Genomic DNA, 19746 nt, shown 5'->3' on the forward strand with positions numbered 1-19746 from the left:
AACTAAGCATGTTTGTGATGCTAATGTCCTAACTCTTCAGGGATCAGTAAGCCCTATTTCTAAGCATTGCCATTCACCCTTCAGTAGCATCAAACGCCCTTAAAAAACGCACCCCCAGCACCCCCCCCATCCCCAAGAAAAGGGGCTAGAAAGAGCTTGAGGATGACTTGATACTAAGCAGTGAAATAAGCTCAGTGTTCTGAGAAGAGCTGAGTGAGATTAAAAAAAAGGAAAAAAAGAACTGAATCATCGTTTTCACCTTTTTTCTCCATCTTTATAAATATAATATTAAAGACCTGAACAGATTACTGGTGCTATTCGAAAAGTCAGTTATTTCCAAAGTCTAAAAGCATTTTGTACATTACAGAGAATTTACTTACTTGTTGCCGAATTCTTGGGTTCCACCTGATGTAGTAATTGACCCAGAGCTCTAAATGACGCATACTGGCTACCGGATAGAGTGCTCGATTTAGCTCTTTAGTATAAAAAGGATTGGTGTATTTAGATTTTTCACTGTTTATCAAAGACCATAACGATAATGTTTTCTCAGTCACTTTCTAAAATGAAATTGAAATAAGAACAGTAAATATTTGCACAAAACCAGGAAATCCAACATAGAAGCCAATGGTTACATTCTAAAATTAATACACTTCTGATTTACTTAGAAGCATAATAAGTTACTGTATTAGAAATATTCCAGAACCAGTGCTTGACAAGTATTTTAGTGACTGCATAGTCTTTAAGCTACCAAAACCAAGGAGTTTACCATGCAACTATTCTCTAATGAGAATAAAGCCAGTTCAAAACCACTGTCACATGAGGAATATAACCAAATACAATACAACCAAAACTTTTTGTAATCATCTAGAGTCAAGACTACAATACAATTAAACAATCAGTGGTTTGACTAACCTCTTTTTCTCTGAGGGACTCACTGTTATACAAGAAAGTACCAAACCGGCAGCTGTACAAGTGATCCAGGATTGTAATCAAGAACTGCTCATTGAATTCAAAGGCCGTAGGAAACTAAAAACAGAAAAGACAAATTCGTTCTTTACATCGTAAAAGCAGGGAGAGATGCACATGCCCTGGGTAAGAGGCTAAAGGCAGCATTTAGAAGCCTGAATACATCTACAAATAATTTTTAAGATAATACTTTCATATACTTCAAAGCAGAGTAAGTGTTCAGATGACATGAGGTGTTCAACTTTCTCAAGCTAGTCACTGAAAAGAACTCTTCTCAAAATGTTCTAACTGCCTTTAATTTCTAAAAAGAAGAATAAAATACAGAATGGTTACAGTTACATTTTTACTAGCAAGAAAGAATAAGATATCCATATCCACTCTTTATAGTGCAGCACCATACGGGAAAGTAAGGGTTTAGCTCCTAATCCTTGGCCCTAAACGGACTAAGTTTGCTGCTTTGTTTCATTACTTACTGAAAATACGGCATTTAAATCACAGCACTCAACAGCTCCCAAGCTTCCTTTTCAAGCTTTGACAAAACAACATTTGTCCTTGTAGTCCAAGGGACAGCTTCACAAAAATGGTGAAATGAAACAGACCCTATTAAGATAGTTGGATGCAATTTCCGTAAAAGCATTCTGCTGGGTCACATCTCTCAATATGTTTCTGAGAAGCCCATATCCAAGACACACCAGCCTTGCATGCATAGCCAATGCCATTTTAAGCAACGTAACTACAGCTTGTATACCACTTTTAGAAATGGAGCAGAGAGATGGTATGGTTAAAAAGTAACTACACTCTTTTTGACTACAGTGTCAGAGCAGAGGGGTATGCTGTCTTCAAATACTTTTTTTTTTAAAATAGAGATCTAGGTTTTTAATTCAGTAATCTCTTAACAATGTTACCTTCTGAAGAATGATATAACATACCTGTTTAGACATCTGCCACACACAATCAATAAACTGGAGAAAGATGGGCGATCTGTCTGCGTCAGCATGATTTTTATCACCGTGGCCTATTCTCTGAAAGGAAGCAATACAGCCTCTTGTTAACCAAAACAGTCTATTTTATGGCCAATAGACACTGTTTCTTATTTTGCACTAGAATATTAATGCTTCTGTAGTAAAGCAACCTGTTCTTATTTCAGAATTAGTTATTGCACTAAGGAGGAGAGATTCAGATATACAGAAATACCACAAAGCTGTTCCATAGATGTCTGAGAAAAATTCTGAAGTGATAATTGGTCCTGTTATAAAAACCTGCCAGTTATTGGACAAGCAGAACTGTTAAAGCATCCACTACTTTGCAAATAATCAAGACATTTTGAACTACATTTATGTAATAAGTTTGTCAAAAGCCAAGTCATATACTTTGTCACCTTTTGTAATTTAAGTCACTGGAGAACTTGGATCATCAGACTATCCACACACATTCTCCTCTCCCCCCTCCACACTTGAACCTAAAGATTCACCCTGAGGTAGACAGTGAACATGAACGAGCTCAAAGAAACGTTCATGTTCTTGACAGAAAAATAACACATGTTTTTAGAAGTTTGGGTGAGCCGCTTATTCTGAGGATTCCAAAGTAGCAATCAAAGGAATTCTCCCCACAGACAAAAAGTAGGTTTGGTAAAAGCTGTTTCCTTCCTTTTCACATTTGATAGCTGAGAACAGATAAGAGACTCGGGGAAGAAGGATTCTATTAACTCTATAATTCAGCTTGAATATACTTGCCTGGAGGAAGCAAAAGAAGAGTACGTATGTTGAACTAAGATGTTGTCTATCTGCCTGTAAGATAGCAGGCTTAATGTCTTAAGGACATGAAAAAATGATAAAACCAGTACACTACTCTGTACAATGATTTGCAAGATAGTTTAAAATAATGGAATCGAATGGCAGGAAATAGAAGGAGATGAGGGATTGTAGCTGAACTCAGTCAACAGTAGCAAATGACTAGAAAGGCACTATAGGGAAGACAAACAAATTGGCCTCCTTGCTCTCTGGTTTTCATGGTTTAAAATAAGTGGTATCTGTTAACAGTCATGCATGTGTTCAGTAAGGAGTGAAAGTCCTTCCACTTTCACTATGGTTAGCAGTTTTAGGATGCCTGAGTATTTTCCATCTTTAATTACGTCTATGTTTCATATTTCTTATATTAAAATGCATTATTAGAACGACATGACACATAGCAAGCAATTTTATCATCTGGATAGTACATAGATAGTACATTTCAATTTTATACATAGAAAAGCTGGGGTAGGGAATTCCTTTTCAACAAGGAAACTTATTGTGTGGTTCATCAGATGGAAAATACAGAGAAGAACAATTAACTACTATTAAGTAGTTTACTGTTTAGTTATTTGTTATGAAAACATCCAAATTGCAACCCTGGTAAGATAAGGTTTAACAAGGCCCAGTGCAAGGTCCTGCACCTGGGTCGGGGCAACCCCCAGTATCAATACAGGCTGGGGGATGAAGGGATTGAGAGCAGTCCTGCCCAGAAGGACTTGAGGGTACTGGTGGATGAAAAGCTGGACATGAGCCAGCAATGTGCGCTCGCAGCCCAGAAGGCCAACCGTATTCTGGGCTGCATCAAAAGCAGCGTGGCCAGCAGGTCAAGGGAGGGGATTCTGCCCCTCTACTCCGCTCTGGTGAGACCCCACCTGCAGTACTGCGTCCAGCTCTGGAGCCCTCAGCATAAGAAAGACATGGACCTGTTGGAGCGGGTCCAGAGGAGGGCCACAAAAATGATCAGGGGGATGGAACACCTCTCCTATGAAGAAAGGCTGAGAGAGTTGGGGTTGTTCAGCCTGGAGAAGAGAAGGCTTCAGGGAGACCTTCTTGCAGCCTATCAGTACTTAAAGGGGGCTTACAAAAAAGATGGCGGCAAACTTTTTAGCAGGGCCTGCTGCGACAGGACAAGGGGGAATGGCTTTAAACTAAAGGGGGGTAGATTTAGACTAGGTATAAGAAAGAAATGTTTTACGCTGAGGGTGGTGAAGCACTGGCCCAGGTTGCCCAGAGAGGTGGTGGATGCCCCATCCCTGGAAACATTCCAGGTCAGGTTGGACGGGGCTCTGAGCAACCTGATCTAGTTGAAGATGTCCCTGCCCACAGCAGGGGATTGGACTAGATGACCTTTAGAGGTCCCTTCCAACCTGAACTATTTTATGATTCTATGAAAACATGAAGCTTGCTCTAACCCAGACAATGTAAGAAACACTCCACTCTTCTCCAACTCCCCACTTGAGGGAAGGCATAACAACAATAGTTTCGGAGATCAGGTTCACAAAATGCTAACTGCACTGAAGTGCCTAGTCCTCACTATTAAAACTCACAGTTCTATCAAATAATTACCAAACTAAAACAGAGCATGTATGATCAAATATTTTCTGCTTGCATTATCAGTTTTTATTCTACAGAACACTCCAGAAAAGGACTACCTTCACTACAAGCTAAACAACCCATCAAATCAAAATATACAGTACTCTCAGAAAACAGCAGATGGCTAAAGGAGAGTGGCTTTAACCATGTCCAAAGATTACTACTTGAGTGAGCAAGTTGGGAAAACAAAATAGTAGTTTAAACAAAAGCAAGCTATTTAAATCACCCTTATTGCTGCTACATTGTCAGAGATAAACCAGTGGACTGAGCTAGTCATCTGGAAGGGGTACAAAAGTCCTACCTCGCTAATAGGAAAAAAACATCTGTTGAGAGAGAAAAAACTCCTCTGATTACTCAAACTGAAATTAATGGTTTAATAAAAAGAATCATAGATAATTCAAATTTATTCATAATGGTGAAGGACATACAGATCTCTCTCTTTAAGCTTTGTGTTAAATCATAACATATGCGCTAGGCTACAAGCTTCCTAGTTATACAACCTAATTCTATCTGCATCATGCCTGTAACATTTAAAAATACAAAATGAAATACGAGAATAAAAAGGCAAGCCAGTGTTTTCCTGTGGCTGTACCAAGACAGAATACTTCAAAAGTTTATATAACACATCAGTACTAGAAGACTACAGGTAAGTACACAAAAAAATGGACTACAGCAGATATCACTCCCAACAATCATAATACAAATCTCCTAAGCCTCAAAGCACCTTTAGAATGTCAGATCAAAGACTGCCGCAGCCTACAAGCATACTTAAACAGTGAAGTGATTCATGCTGAATAGCTATACCTGAATTTCCGAATGACTGAGACACTCTTGCAAATGTAAAATAGGCATGAAATACACACACAGGTGTATTTTTCTATTTCTTGATTTTTCCAGATTGCCTATTTTCCCACTTTTAGCAATATTAAGTAAAATCTTTAGAATATTCCACTAGGGACAAATCGTCTGTGCAAATAACTTCTACTGAAAGTGCAGAAACTTCTTACTGCAAATTACAAGGTTCAGCATCAACAAGTAACACTGTTGTAAATCTCCCAACTTATGTTTTATGTTTACATATCCCAGCACACTCTCCCTGGCAACCTATTCTGCTCCTCCCTGTTCCTCGTATAGATTTCCTGGTTAAATGGTTAGCTGCCAAATTTAAGAGAAGTTCCACTAAGACTCTGAAAAGTTTCCTAACACAAACACCCTTGACTTTGCATTATACATGGGTAGGATATTAAGGACTTGCTATAGACAATTTCTACTTAACCTTCTAAGCATCCAGAGACAACTGAACAGAACTAGAGCCAGCATTACCAGTGAGAGCTTCTTGAGAGCTATTATGACAAGTTTAGAACATTTGGGAAGAAGCATTCAAAACATCACTTAAAAGACATTGGCCAGACTCATTCATCTGCGTCTCATGACATTCAAAATAGTCCAAAGGGAGGGTGAGGGAGAAGCCTCATGTCCCAGCCTTATTTGATCTTCTTCTGAAAAGTTTGGGAGGACATCATTTTTCTGCCTTCTCATTTTCTTTGCTCAATAACCACGATAGCCCTAGCAATTCTGGGTTATTAAAAGGGTGTAAAGGACAAAATATGAATTCTCAGAGAAAGAATAGCAAAAAAATATTAACCAAACAGGTCCAAAACCAAAAGCTCTGCTCAGGTTTACCTGGAAATGTTTTAAATCAGAATTCCAAAATAATGAAAAGAATTGTCAAACCTTGACACAATGAGTAGCTTAACATTAAAAGCTTTTTAGAATGTTAGTGTTGCATGGTCCTTGCAACTGTCTTCTAATTCTTACCGATGCAAATTTGTGTCCAAAGCTTATCCACTCTTTTTGCACCAGAACTTCAAAGCCTTCAATTGTTCTGTAGTAGCTGTCTAGCATCAACATGGCCAGCGATGTTAGCTGTGCTGTCCGGTCCCAGCCATCGCTGCAGTGAACCAACACAGAGCTCCTTCCTGAGGATACCTTGTCTGCCACTTGAATAGCTCCTGTCAAGACAAGCTAGCAAAGAGGAACAGACACCAAACACTACAGATTAGTGTTACCATTCTAACAAAAATAAATTGATTTCTTTGTATCTACATAGTATCTAAATTGATACTGTTTCCATTAAAAGACCCAAAGAGCATGGTGTAGTCAATTGGAAAAGGATTTTCTAGGAGATCAAGTAAATTTCTTGTATAAAAATAGAGAAACAGATTGGTTCCCTAATCCCTTAGTAAGATCTAATTCATCTCTCAGCAAATTCTTAAAAAATGGGGCAGAAAACAATAACCTTGATAAACTGAAGAACAAAAGCTTCTTTTTTAAAGAGAGGATTTACCATAGGATATACTGATTTACCATAGGATATACTCTTTAAAAATTCTGTATTTCATTTGGCTCCTTTCTTTGAACAAAATTACTGAAATATCTCGGTTGTTGGAAAAAGGAACTTGTATCCTTCTAATATGCTTATTTTCCAAACACTCACTTAAAATGAAAATTTTATTAAGTAGGATTCATTACATAATACTCTAAATAGTTTTGCACAGCTGTACTTGAGGCAAAAGTTTCAAAGGTCAACTAGTAAGAACACTGGTGAATTACCAGTTTAAGTATTTTATTTGTGCTACAAGATGAAAATTACAAAATTTACCAATAAATTTTCAAGATTTATTTACAAAACCATAATTCACAAAATAAAGTCACATACATACCGACAACTGAAGTAATTACTAATTCTTCACAATGACACTTACCTGTAGCCCTGTATTGCTAGAAACCAAAATAAATCAGGTCTCACACATGTAAAGACAATCAGACTAACAATGCATTCCTCTATTAAAGACTGACATTTGACTTGAGGCAGACAAACATTGAATTTCATATACTGTTGCTTAGTAATGATATCTCATAACATATGCTAAGACTAGTTCTCAAAAAGCCAACGCTCAATGATGCTGTTTTTGTAGTCCAAGTAGTTCAACGTGTTCCATATCAGGACTAGCTCAGAGTCTAGCAAAGAAAGCAAGTCTGACAACAGATTTGGACAAGCATTATTTCAAAAAGCAAAAATTTACCTTTATATGTTCTAACCAATGGGTTGATTCCAGACTCGACAACCAGTGTGATTCTTCCACATTAGGATAAACAATGTCCTTCAACTTCTTCAGAGATTCCCGCATGACATGAATATTATGAATGTCCAAGAAGAAAAGTTCTGCATTGGGATACGCATCTTCACCTTCATATCCTCCTCCAGTTGCCTACAAACAAGAGATCTAAAATTAACTTTAGTCATATATGCATTGTTGTAGCAGCTTTTCAACAGAGCAAAAAGGGACTGAATTTTATTTACACTTTATTTTGTAGTTGAGCAATATATAATTTCAGTTGCTTGTTTAAAACATCAGTCTCAGATACAAGCTTTGGAGGGGCAAATGCTGGAGAATACTCGGGGGCCTTCCTTTGTCCAAAACGACAAAGTGTACGAAGTATAGCACATGGCCAGAAAGACATTCAAGTTGCTCCAGCTAGCCTAGTTCCTTTCAAAACCTCAAGGGAGTAACCCTAAAAGGGAAATTATTTTACATTAACACTAAAAGGTTGTTTGTACTGTTGGGCCTGGAGACCTTTGAACAGGATCGAACTAGCCACGTAAGGGACAGTGGGCCAGCATCACACCGGTCAGGACTAAGACTGCTTTGAGAATAAGATGACATTTGTACCTTCCTCATTACTTTTGAGATTCACGGTGGAAACACCTTTTCCTTGACCAACTGACATTACCATGTCTATTTTTTTTTCTTCATTTATGTTCACTTTTCCCACCAAGGATTAAAGAATCATGATTCTGAATACAAAAGAAATCAACTTACTTCCCAGACAGATTAAGGTTAAATTAAAATGTAATTTTAATCACACAAAACAGCAATTACTCATAATGTACTAGATCACCACTTCCAGGGAATAAAATTGCTCATTTCCTTGTTCCTATACCAATTAGAAAGAAATTCAGTCAAAAGGATTTGTCTGTTTCTTTACACCAGTAATTCAAAAGACAGTGAATCTCAGGTTTACCAGCGCAAACTTGCTACAAAAAAAAATTCCTGTTTAAACTGCCTAGTTATTTACTACTAAAATTGAACTGATATTGAAATAGATAAAAGTGATAAAATGTTTGGCCAAGTAAAATTAAATGTAAGAGTTCAGTTAAGAATAAGCTACATTTCATTTAAGAATTAAGTTCAAGAATCTTAGATTCTGTCTCTAAGAAGTAAATTAGTAATAACATTAAAGTTTACTTTAAAGTAACTTTTCCAACATTAAGTTTTATTGCTGAAGACTAAACATGTATTTAGATTGTTAAGAAATTAAAAAACCACATAAGTAGAAAGTCTATTCTACTGCTGCTCTCTCAAAACGCTTAATCACCACCACAGAAGAGGATGTGCCTGGTCATAAAAGGAAGTGGAAAAACCACACATATTTTAGGACACAGTGCCACTGATGAGGTTTTCCAAAGATAGCTGCAAAATCGCAGCATTTCCCGCAGAGAGCAAAAACATGCCATGCCATGCGTTGTAATAAATAAATTTTGCCTTTATAAGCCATTACAGCCACCAACTACACATCAGACAAGAACCTGAAGTACGGTATAGCCTTTCCTTATTAGTACCACCTACATTTCTGTATAGTAGCACAGTATCCCTAGTCTATGCTCTCTATCTCCCTCCTCAGAGCTGCCAGGCTCTGTGCTAAAAGAAGTAATGATTGGATTTTTCTCTTTCCTTTGAGTATTATGAAGTCCTAGTGAGGAATGATTGTAATTTTAGCATCAGGGCTGCTGCAACTCCTACTGACTGTATGGTCTTGACCTATGTACAAAGAACACAGGAATGCATGAGTAGCGTAGCCCAAGATTTTGCTTATACTCATCTTCACAGCTGTTCAAGGAAAACTTTTCAGTGCTGATCAACACTGGCTTGCACTCTTTATGTCATTGTCCCTCAGACCCAGAAATGCACCCTGCTGCTTTTACTACGATTGAGTATTTCATATTTAGATATATCAGGAGTTAATTAAAACACATGGGTGAAATACACAGACCATTTTAAAAAGCTGAAAACTGTGCTTCATACTTCAATAAGTATGTGCGTATAAAGTTTGGCCATAATACATCTTTGAAACAAATGGGGTAAAAATTTGAGTTTGTCCAAGAACTGGGGAAAAATTTAAGTTAATGTAAGACTTGACATTCCTTCCACAAGACAAACAGAAGGATTACATATTTTGTTCACCCATAAAAATTCAGTGTGCAGAGGATAATGCAATTTGTAGAGTAAAATCCAAGCAATTGAGGCACACCCTCAAAATACAAACCATCAGATTAAAACCTAGCCAAACAGCCCCTAGGATAGAGTCTCTGAAAGAATGTGTGCTATACAAAAAAAAAAGCCTAATTTCTTGCTTAATAAATTATATTCTCTATTATAGAGAAGAGGGCTGTAAAGGTACAGATGCATGTGTTTGAAGTCACACAGAGCAAAACACTAACATTATTGTCCCTCTTGACTTCTGAAGCAACTTAACATTGGTTACATATAAACCTCCTAGAGGCAAACAAGTTTTACCATTTCATATTCCTTTCAGCACAAACATTGAAGAGGACTCATTCCACTAAATTAGTGTTCATTTTGTGCCAAAGAAACTATTCAGAAGCTAGAATTCCTTCTCTCCCAGATAAGCACACTCATCGTTTCACTAAGATCTCAAACCCTCGAGCTCATATATCTCATGCTCTTTGCTGCACGCGCAACTTCACTAGTAAGTACTGAAGAGCACGTCCACTTCATTTCTGCTTGAAGTTCAGTGGGTAAGGGACTATCCTAGACATGGAGGGAGTGAAGTTGATACATTCTTATATGAAGAAAACATTAAACTTACATCCTTCACCGCCTCTCCCTAACTAGGCTTTTCATATAAACATGGAACACATCCATGCCTGCTGTGCTCTGTGCCAAATACAACACTGACACACTGTGACTGGCGTTATCTGAGTACGCCTGAACAATCTGGTCCTCACCAGAGTTAAGGGGGAGCAGAGGGGAAATCAAGGCACAGAGACACCTTTTCTTCTTGAAAGGTTGGACCAGATGATCTTTCGAGGTCCCTTCCAACCTGGGCTGTTCTACGATTCTGATCCCATTTAGCCTTTGACTGCAGATTAGCAAAGAAATGGTCGCTTTGTCAGATGGAAACACTACTTCCGTTACTGCATTTACCAACTACAGGCACCTACGGAAGAATAGGCATCTAGGTATCCAAAATCATACCCAGACTGCTGTTCAGAGTGCAAACCCCCAAGTTAAAGAGAAAGTGATGAATAAGTTATTTGCTGGATGCCTGGATAGGTCTGAAGCGGTTCATGTAACGATTAGGAAGAACCAAAGGATGCCTATCAGTGGGCTTGGCTTTATGCACACAGCCTTTCCAGGATAGAATTTTCCCGGAGGATATGAAGCAGAGCTGTGGCTTGCACAGGGGTGACATGTCATTCCAACAGATCTACAGCTCAGTCTACATCTCCCTTACAGTGCACAGCATAGTCATATCTGATTTCAGTCCCATGCTAAGATCTGTACTTGACTGATAACAGACAGGGTAAAGCGTATCTGGTAATCCACATATGGTCCTGAAACCCTGCTTATGACCTACTTCAGGCACTCATGTCCTTTCATGGCCTTGAGCCTCAGTATTATTATGTAAATATATATATTTGATTATGTAAATTTATCTACATTAAGATTACTACTGTTCCCAAAAACCCCCTCACAGAAAGCCTCAAACTCAGTCTCCTCCCCACCCCTCTTCACAAATACGACTATTAAGCATCTGTTCACCTTGTTTGCGACTGCATTGACATTGGGCCTAGCATCATAGATGGTCAGTTTTGAGATTTGCCCGTTAGCCTCCCTGATGATATCAAGATATCTTTCATCATCTTTATTCCGCTTGCCACTCATTCCAACAAGGGGTTGACTGCAGCGCATAATAACAGCTTGAGTCTCTGGATGAATCCATGACAGAACCTAGTTCCGTGTCAAAGACACATTAGAAGAAACACATTTTATTAAAAAATCATAACTTAAATTTTAAAGTTACATTCTTTAAAACAGGTATGAAAATTAACACTTTTTGTTTTATTTCTTCAAAAGATAATCCCCAGACAACTCAACTGCTTCCACTTTAGTCTCATAAAATTTAATAATAACAATAACAATCTTTAAAAGAGTTCATTCTCTTACATATTTAACTCTTATTGAAATTATACTTACCTATATAATCCAGTGTATTTTAATATTTTCCTACAAGTCTTAGGTTGCACAAATAATTCTGAAAAGCAAACTGGAAACAAACATAGCAATGCCTGCTGAAACTAAGAAACAATTCAAAAGAATGAACTCATGGTAGAAACTGTGACTAAGATACTCCAATTCTACAAGAACAACTTTTCCCTTTTTTTGGATAAGGAAGAAAGTTGAACGTTTCTGCAGTATCTTGAATGTTTCCCCTTCTCTTTAAAGAACATTTTGTTCCTCAGCCCTCTGTACAAACAGGGGGCACTGGAGCAGAGTGCATGCTGCCTTTGTTGTCCTTCTGAGCCAGAGGGGACTTACCACAAACAAGAGATAGTGAGCCGCTCAGGAAACAGATTGCAGTGCAAGAGATTAAAAATAAGCACCCCAAGAAGCAGGCAAAAACTCCAACTTTATCACTGAAGAATATTAAGAAACAGTATTCTCACCCAGTCTGAGTTGTGGGTTACAGAGTGAAAGAACATCAGAGTTTAAAAAAGTCCTCAGAAAGTATTCACTCCTGAAATACAACCCTTAGCTGTAGATCTAGAAACAAGACCTGTCAGTGTGTGTGCAGGGGAGTACGACTGGTTATTTCCTGACAAGAATAAAATTACTATTACCAAGGAAATGACTCTCACTGTACAGGCATACAAAAGCCCTGTCATGAATTTTGAGATGACAGCGAAGATATAGCTAGGTTATAAGAACTATATGCACACACTATATATTTAACATATACACGTTATATATTCTACATATACATATGTGTCTGTAAGGTAATTATAAAGTAAATTTATAATTATAGGCCTAGCCTGTCAGTAAGTACCATATCTAATAAATATTTATCATATTGAGTTTTGCATCTGTTTGAAATTAACTGAGATTCAAGGCAGCTTTCTGATACTGGCTAAGAATCTAGCACCTCTTCCGAGTTTGCCAAATTGAAATATTAGTTAAAACAGATTGTATTGTTATAGAAATTAATATTTTCTATAGTGCTGTAAAGAGCTGATACATAAAAATTCTCTTACCTCAAAGAATTTTAATTATAGAAATACACCCAAAAAGTCAAATGGGTTTATTTTAAATTCCACAGCCCAATTTAAAGGACTAAAAAGCCCAAAAATTCACTACAGAGATTATGCAGGAGGTTTTATTTTAGGACTGACCATCGGAACTATGTTTAAATGCCATGTGGTTTGCTTACAGGAGGGTAACATTTGCTATCACTTTTTATATGCATCCAACAATAGTCAACAAACTAGTACAGATGGCAGTTTGAGGCTCATACTTCATTAAGAAAAAGGAATCTGCAATGCTGGCAGTTGTTACTAGAAAAGTCAAGTTAAAACCAACAAAGTTGAAATGGGTGATTGTTGTGGGGAAAAACGGAAATGTGGCTTGGCCAAGACACTAGTTTCAAGCAGTAAAAACCACCAGCCAATCAAAACTATTTTGCTGTAACCATTTCCAAAAAAAGCATCGTCTGTGTCGTGTTCAGCCAAAAGTTGTTTGAATGCGTACTTAAAACTAGCTACACTATAAGGTAACTTTCATCACATAATACTCACCGGGATTCTATTTCGGGACCTAAAGGCAGCAACTTTCTTGAGATCATCATCTGTTGCATTATATGGCACTACTAAGAGGGATGGATATGTGTCACACAGTCCGTAATGTTCATTAATAAAAGTTACTCGCCACCGTTCATTAGGCAGTCCCTAAAATGTAACACGAAGTTTTTCAATGTATTTTTCACTGTACAAATAATAATTCTGCTCTTGAGTTTTACATGACATTACGGCCACATGGTGGCAACAACCTACCAATTTAACCTAACTACAGTACTGTTTCAAAACAATAGAAGAAAAAAAGATTACAAGACCACACAAAACTGCTCATTGCTGATGGATTCACAGCCTTAAACAACTGCATAGCTATCTCATGTACTCTTACATACACAGTTCTGTTCTTACAACAAGTTTCAAAACAATGATTAAAACTAGTAGATGTATTTCTTTAACTGTGGGATTGAGGAAAGAAAACTGCCTTCTCTCCTCCCTCAAAGCTCTGCCTTTCCATTTTGCCTGCTGGAAAGAGACAATGCTCCTGAGAAGACACGGGGAGGAAGTCTCGTCTCAACCTTTCTTCCCTGTAGCCTGATACTACCTTCAGGTTAAAAGTAAGATTCAGGGTAGCTTTCTTACTGAGAAACAACAACTTTTAGTTGCAGTCTGCTCAGTAAGGCATTTCACAAACAGCAGCCAGGAAATTGAGAAAGACTGATAAGCCCCTCCACACATGTACACGCACAGTGGGGTTTGTGTGGGTGTTTGTATTTTACCTTTTTTGGGTCTTAGGCCTCTAAACCTTGAACCAAAAAACTGGGGGAGGAGGGGGGAGAAAATCTAAGGAAGTCCTTATTGTTTGCTATTTAAATTTTTTTAAAAAGTCATATTTAAAGCAAAAATAAATTGCCTAAAAGACATTTTAAAATTAAATATATCATTCTCTTTCATTGACATTTTTCCAAAATCACCTAAAGAGCAAGGTAGGATACTGACAGACATATAAATAACTTCTGTAAAGCAACACTGTTTCTGAAATAAGCGCCCCCCCCCCCTCACTTCAGGAAGAACTAGACCAAATCAAAGACCAAATCAAACCTATATTTAGGACACTGTAGTTACATATTTGGCACATTCTCCCCGCCACCTGCTCACCTAACAGTGCCACACTGTAAGAGGTATCAATAACTTCCTTCAAAGAGCAAAGACTACCTTCCTGTGACATTCTAATTTTTTTAAAGGTTCTAGTGTTTTATCTCTTTTCTTTACTTTTTTTCAAGTTGTATTTCCATCTTCTCCCATTCTCAGCTTCCCCCACAAAAGAGCTGATAAGAGAAATGTACAAACAATAATTCCTCTATATAAGTTGTCAGATAGGAAAGCACCAGGCATCTGCAACTTTAATAACTCACTTGTCTCCTGTATTCGGACATTGGATTGTACACCATCCATCCATTTTCAGAAAACTTTTCTTCATTTGCAAATGCAAAAAAAAGCTGTAGGATGTAAAAGAAGCTTATTACACCAAACTCTGACTGAAAATGGCAAATATGAGGGCTCATCATCAGTTATACCCTAATGCCCGCCACAAAATAGGACTGACTTTTCCATGCCAGCCCCATTCCCTCCATTTAAATCTGATATTTATAAGGCTGTAAAGCAAAGAGCAAGAAGTAACAAACAATACAGATCTGTTAATGAAATAATGAAAATATGACAGTAGTTAAAACAAGAAGTGACAAAATAATAAAAATTACAAAGCTTAGACTGTTGGATTTTTTTTTTTTACTGTCAGGAGGTTGAAATGTTTTAAAATAGGTTGTATCAGTTTATTTCCCGTATTTCACATCCTCACCAAATAAACTACCGTCTTCCCACCAAAATTTCTCCAATAGGTACAGCTGCAATTACTACATAAAATATTAGATGCTAAATTGAATTAAAGGTAAAAAGGTTTTAATTGCTGTTCATTGCCATTAGGAAGCAGCCTTCTTTCTGCATCCCCTCTCCAATTCATCCTTACTAACAGAAATCCAGTTTACTGTAAAACTCCATGAAAATTAAAAAGTTGCCATTGAAAATGAAACAAAATATGTTGTTAGCAGGTTACGCTATCTGCTTTTCTCTTGCTTTGTTGCTCACTCTCAAGACTCATTTATACAACACAGCATCCTCACCCAGGATTCTGACAACTTCCTCATACTTTTTAGCTTCCTTCTCTTTTCAACCAATTCCAAGTGGGCTGTATTACCTAACTAACCCCTTTTTTCCTTGGTTTGTTTTTACAGTTTATGATGAAAGCAAAAGGAATTTTTATTTTAAGAATCTCCTTCATTGAGAAAATTGATTTTGGTGGCTTACAAATTCTTCAGATGCCAACTGGAGCATGAAACTAAGTTGTTTCAAAAAAAAGAAAATGCAGAAGAGAATGTGTTGTCCTGAGCTAACTGAGCATCAGCAGCCAGAGCAGAAAGCATTCAAGAGTCCATCATAGCTCATTTGTAACAAAAAAGCTGAAAGTCTCCTAGCTATTCAAAGACATTAAAAGAATAAATTGAATGCTAAACTGAACATCCCAAATCCACATCATTTTCACAGGCATAGACCTGAACTATGCAGAAATGCAGAAAAACTGGCAAGCAAGAAAAAAAAAATGTGGTTCTAAGGTGCCATGATTATGTCTACAGAGGTAAGGCAACGCTTCGTAAATGCGCCATAGGCCCAGACAGAGGTTTCTTTAGATCTTACGAAGGCAGACCCTAATGGCTCAAGGCAATTCTGTTTAGCCTAATATGTTACAATGGTTTAAACACTAAACAGCTCTAATCAAAACACAAAACTGAATCCCTCCAAAAGGAGGGTTTTTTTCTTCGTGTATTTCAAATCAACAAGTATTTTAAAAGGACATTACTGCTCACACAAGATACTTTATCCCACTAGTTTTAGAAACTGGAATTTTAAATTAGATCAGTATTTTAGAGCAAGTACATTCATTGGCAAGTTTGCAGAAGTAAACAATGCATTCCCAAGTTGTGTTTTCTGAATGTCTTCACCATTTTTAAAGGGGTAGGCCTTAAATGTAAGTAAACATTATGGATTCTTTTGACTAAGTAAACTGCTATCAAGTGGGATGGAGGGAGAGATGAAGAAAGGAAAAGGAAAGAGACGGACATCAACTGTATCAGAAAAAAAACCCCACATTCCATTAGAAGAAGATGCAAGTATCAGAAGTTAAGCAGAAAAACTGAAAAAGGTTGTTTGTTTTAATTGCAAACTAGGAATACAGCAAAACAGGAACATCACTATCTAAAGCAGTAGATGCAACTGATTTGCTGAACTATTAATAAATAGCTACACACAAGAACCATCCCCTCCTCCCCAAAGGAATTTGCTATATCCCGAAGAGCAACTATGCTAAGAATTCACCAAAGAAACAGAGACAAAGGAGAATCTTGTAACAGTAGGAAACAGAAACACTGGAATCCTAACAGATCACTTAAAAGATGTCTCAAAGGCAGGAATATGTTATTTATTTAAGTTGCTACTTACTGCAAGTTTCCTGGTGAGAACTTAAAAATTACCCAGCTTAAGCCCTGATAAGTAAAATACATGGGTTTATTTTTATCAGTAAAATCTTCTATGTAACAGCTATCACAGTGCACTGTAATAAAGAAGGTGTTGCTCCAAACTAGAAATAAACAAAATGGCAGCTATGCTGCTCATGTTACCCACAAAATAATCCACAAGAAATCGGATAGAAAAGTGTATTTTGTTTTCACCTTTTAAAAACCAGGGTTAAATTTACTATGCACAAGGAGGGGATGGACAGAATCCTTTCTGAATCCTGAAAGAACAATGTCCTACTATGTACAGCATGTTTCTTTTAAAATGCTTAGCTACAGCAGCTTTACCACATCTGCTACAAAAGCTTTCAGTCGCACAACCCACAACTATTAAAGCTGACAATTAAGCTTCATCAGTTCTGTTGATGTTCCAGATAGTGCAAATTCTTCCTATATTGCTCAAGAAAAAAAATCGTTAGTATCATGGATCAGCCTTCAGAAAAAATCTGAAGTCTAACAAATAACAGAACACTACAATGAATGCAAAGGTGTATGGAGCAAAATTTGGAATTAGATCTTTATATGAGCAATTCAGAGAAAACTCTTGACGTATACTCCAACAAGAACAGTATTTAAAAATTAACAGTATCTGAAAACCTGAAGACTAAAAATTATTTTTCTTCTGCAAGAGTTGACTAAATTATAACAAAAATTTATATGCACACATTTATATGTGCACATTGTGTACAGCCTGTACAGTTAATCTGGTTACTACTGAAAGTCTTACTCATCGTACAAAAGAGATTAAAGATCTGAATCCCGCCCCCACCACCCCCAACCACCTTTCACTTAAGATTGATATTTCAAGTCTTGAAATATTTTGTGAAGATGGCCTGAACTTTAGTCCAGGCTAAATGCTAGAGCCTGAAATACAGCAATATCCCCACCCTACGTTAGGCCCATCTCTCACAATATACACAAAGCAATATACAAAGCAGTTTCAAAGAGTGAAAATGCTTCCTTTTCCACTCTGGCAATCACAGCATGGTTCCATTCAACAATATACAGTTTAAAGCAGCTCATTAGATCAAAGTAAAATTTGTATCCCTCTATGTATTCCTACATGACATAGCAGAAAAGTCAGAGTAGGAGAACATGCATTTAAAACTCCACATACATTTATACTCATTTCATATAGTTCTATTTAATTTCAAACTACAGTTTAACTTCAGTGTAAGAAGCAACCCACATTTATAACTATTTTCATACTAAGAATCAAATACTTAAGCAAACAAGATATACGCTTGGATAGAATTGTATTTTCTTACTTGTGTCAGTACAAGCCATATTTAGCACACATTTGTACCTTTTATTTATTAGGAACAAAATGTGATAATGAGCAACGTGAAGTAATTTCTATTGAATAACATTTTTTTGTTGAATTGGACCTTTTATTATTCTGATACACCAAATTGACGAACCCTATTATAGTGAACAAATCAATGTGATAAATACATATTTAGATCCCAGAAGGGTTTGTAACAGTTCAGGTAAGCTTCACATCTGCACTAATGACCCACATATTTCCACTTTGGCCCTAAATAACCCAAGATTACAGATTAAACGCAGTATGTTTGTACCCGTATGTCTTGATTAACTTAACATTGCTGAAGCTTTCACGTCACAGTGCACATAATCTGAATGCAATTCTACAGTGCAGCAGGCAAATGGGACAGAAAGAAATTATGGGAAGAAGAAATTATGCCATTTACAATATATTTTGCATAGGTTCTCATATAACTTGACATAAGATTTGAGAGGTGCTATCTTAGTGAAAATACTAGTGAAATGGCTTAGCTTTTTGTGGATACGGGTTCCTTCGTATTAGTGCCCCTCACATACACACACCTCTTGTGTCAGGATGAAAACAGGGAAGTCGCTTCACTGCCCACAGGCATTTAGTATGGACCAGCTGGGTGTATATTTATATCCTTCAGAGTGCGTCGGGCAGAGGAAGGTCAGAGAAGCAAACTACATGCTATAGGAATCGCATGACTCCACAAAGCAGAAAAGCCCTGCCAACCTCTCTCAGTGCATCATTATGCACACAGGCAAGCCTTTCAAATACCAGAGTATAATAAAAAGTTGACCAGTTCCACTCCATGCCTTCTTCACACATCTTTCCTTCCCTCCACATCTATGGCACATCCCTGCTAAAGTACTGTTTGGGGAGAAGGAAGGTTTAAGTACTCTGAGCCTCTACCCTAACCTCCACTCATTTCTTTCTTCCCTCCACAAACAAAATTCCATTCCCTTCTCTCGTCATTAATCCTGCCTCTCCAAGAAAAAGCACCTCTCCACAGCTCCTGTTGCACCCAGCCTATTTTCCCAGGAATTAAATCAACTGCAGCTTCGTTAGATATGTCTAAATTCAACAAAAATGGTTGGAAATTTAAAAAAAAAAAAACCCTACACACAAGAGACATTCAGACTTAGAACAATATTGCAGTAAAAGAAAAGAGTGTTTTGGGTATATGACCTATTCGTCAACACTACAAAATATTCTATGCAAAAAACACTTTCAGCAACGGTTTTCTTTCAATTAGCCCAAGTTCACAAATGCAACAGAGGATTATGGATAGCAGCTGTTTGTTCCATATCAACTAAGCTGTCAGTCAGATGAACTATCAGATTTTACATTATGTTATCGATTCAAGGAGATCTGAACCCAACCTATGCTCAAACTGGAGAGAGACAAGAATTACCTTCTGGAAGTAAGCACACAGGACGATGTCGAGACACTGACGAACAGTTGTGAACAGACCTGTGATTTATTATAGGCTCTCAAACACTACTGTTGGGATGGTGATGGAGAAAAACCTTGAAAACAGTAAGTACA

The 19746-nt window shown here is 37.3% G+C and overlaps 1 protein-coding gene across 4 annotated transcripts in view; it reads right to left on the reverse strand.

Annotated features, from left to right (window-relative positions):
* MTM1 (myotubularin 1) overlaps positions 1-19746 on the reverse strand; it is a 44378-nt gene that overhangs the window by 5233 nt on the left and 19399 nt on the right. For 3 of the 4 annotated variants that reach the window (XM_009331079.1, XM_009331087.1, XM_009331103.1), the window contains 8 exons: positions 14697-14780; positions 13288-13437; positions 11258-11446; positions 7436-7621; positions 6168-6374; positions 1896-1988; positions 913-1026; positions 381-557 (listed from right to left, as the gene is read on the reverse strand). In XM_009331079.1, coding sequence (XP_009329354.1) covers positions 381-557; positions 913-1026; positions 1896-1988; positions 6168-6374; positions 7436-7621; positions 11258-11446; positions 13288-13437; positions 14697-14780 — 1200 coding nt within the window. The remainder of the gene's footprint in view (positions 1-380; positions 558-912; positions 1027-1895; positions 1989-6167; positions 6375-7435; positions 7622-11257; positions 11447-13287; positions 13438-14696; positions 14781-19746) is intronic. The other variant, XM_009331095.1, reaches the window with a different exon arrangement.

Source organism: Pygoscelis adeliae, unplaced genomic scaffold, assembly GCF_000699105.1.
Source record: "Pygoscelis adeliae isolate BGI_AS28 unplaced genomic scaffold, ASM69910v1 Scaffold100, whole genome shotgun sequence".
In the NCBI taxonomy this organism is placed as follows: Eukaryota; Metazoa; Chordata; class Aves; order Sphenisciformes; family Spheniscidae; genus Pygoscelis; species Pygoscelis adeliae.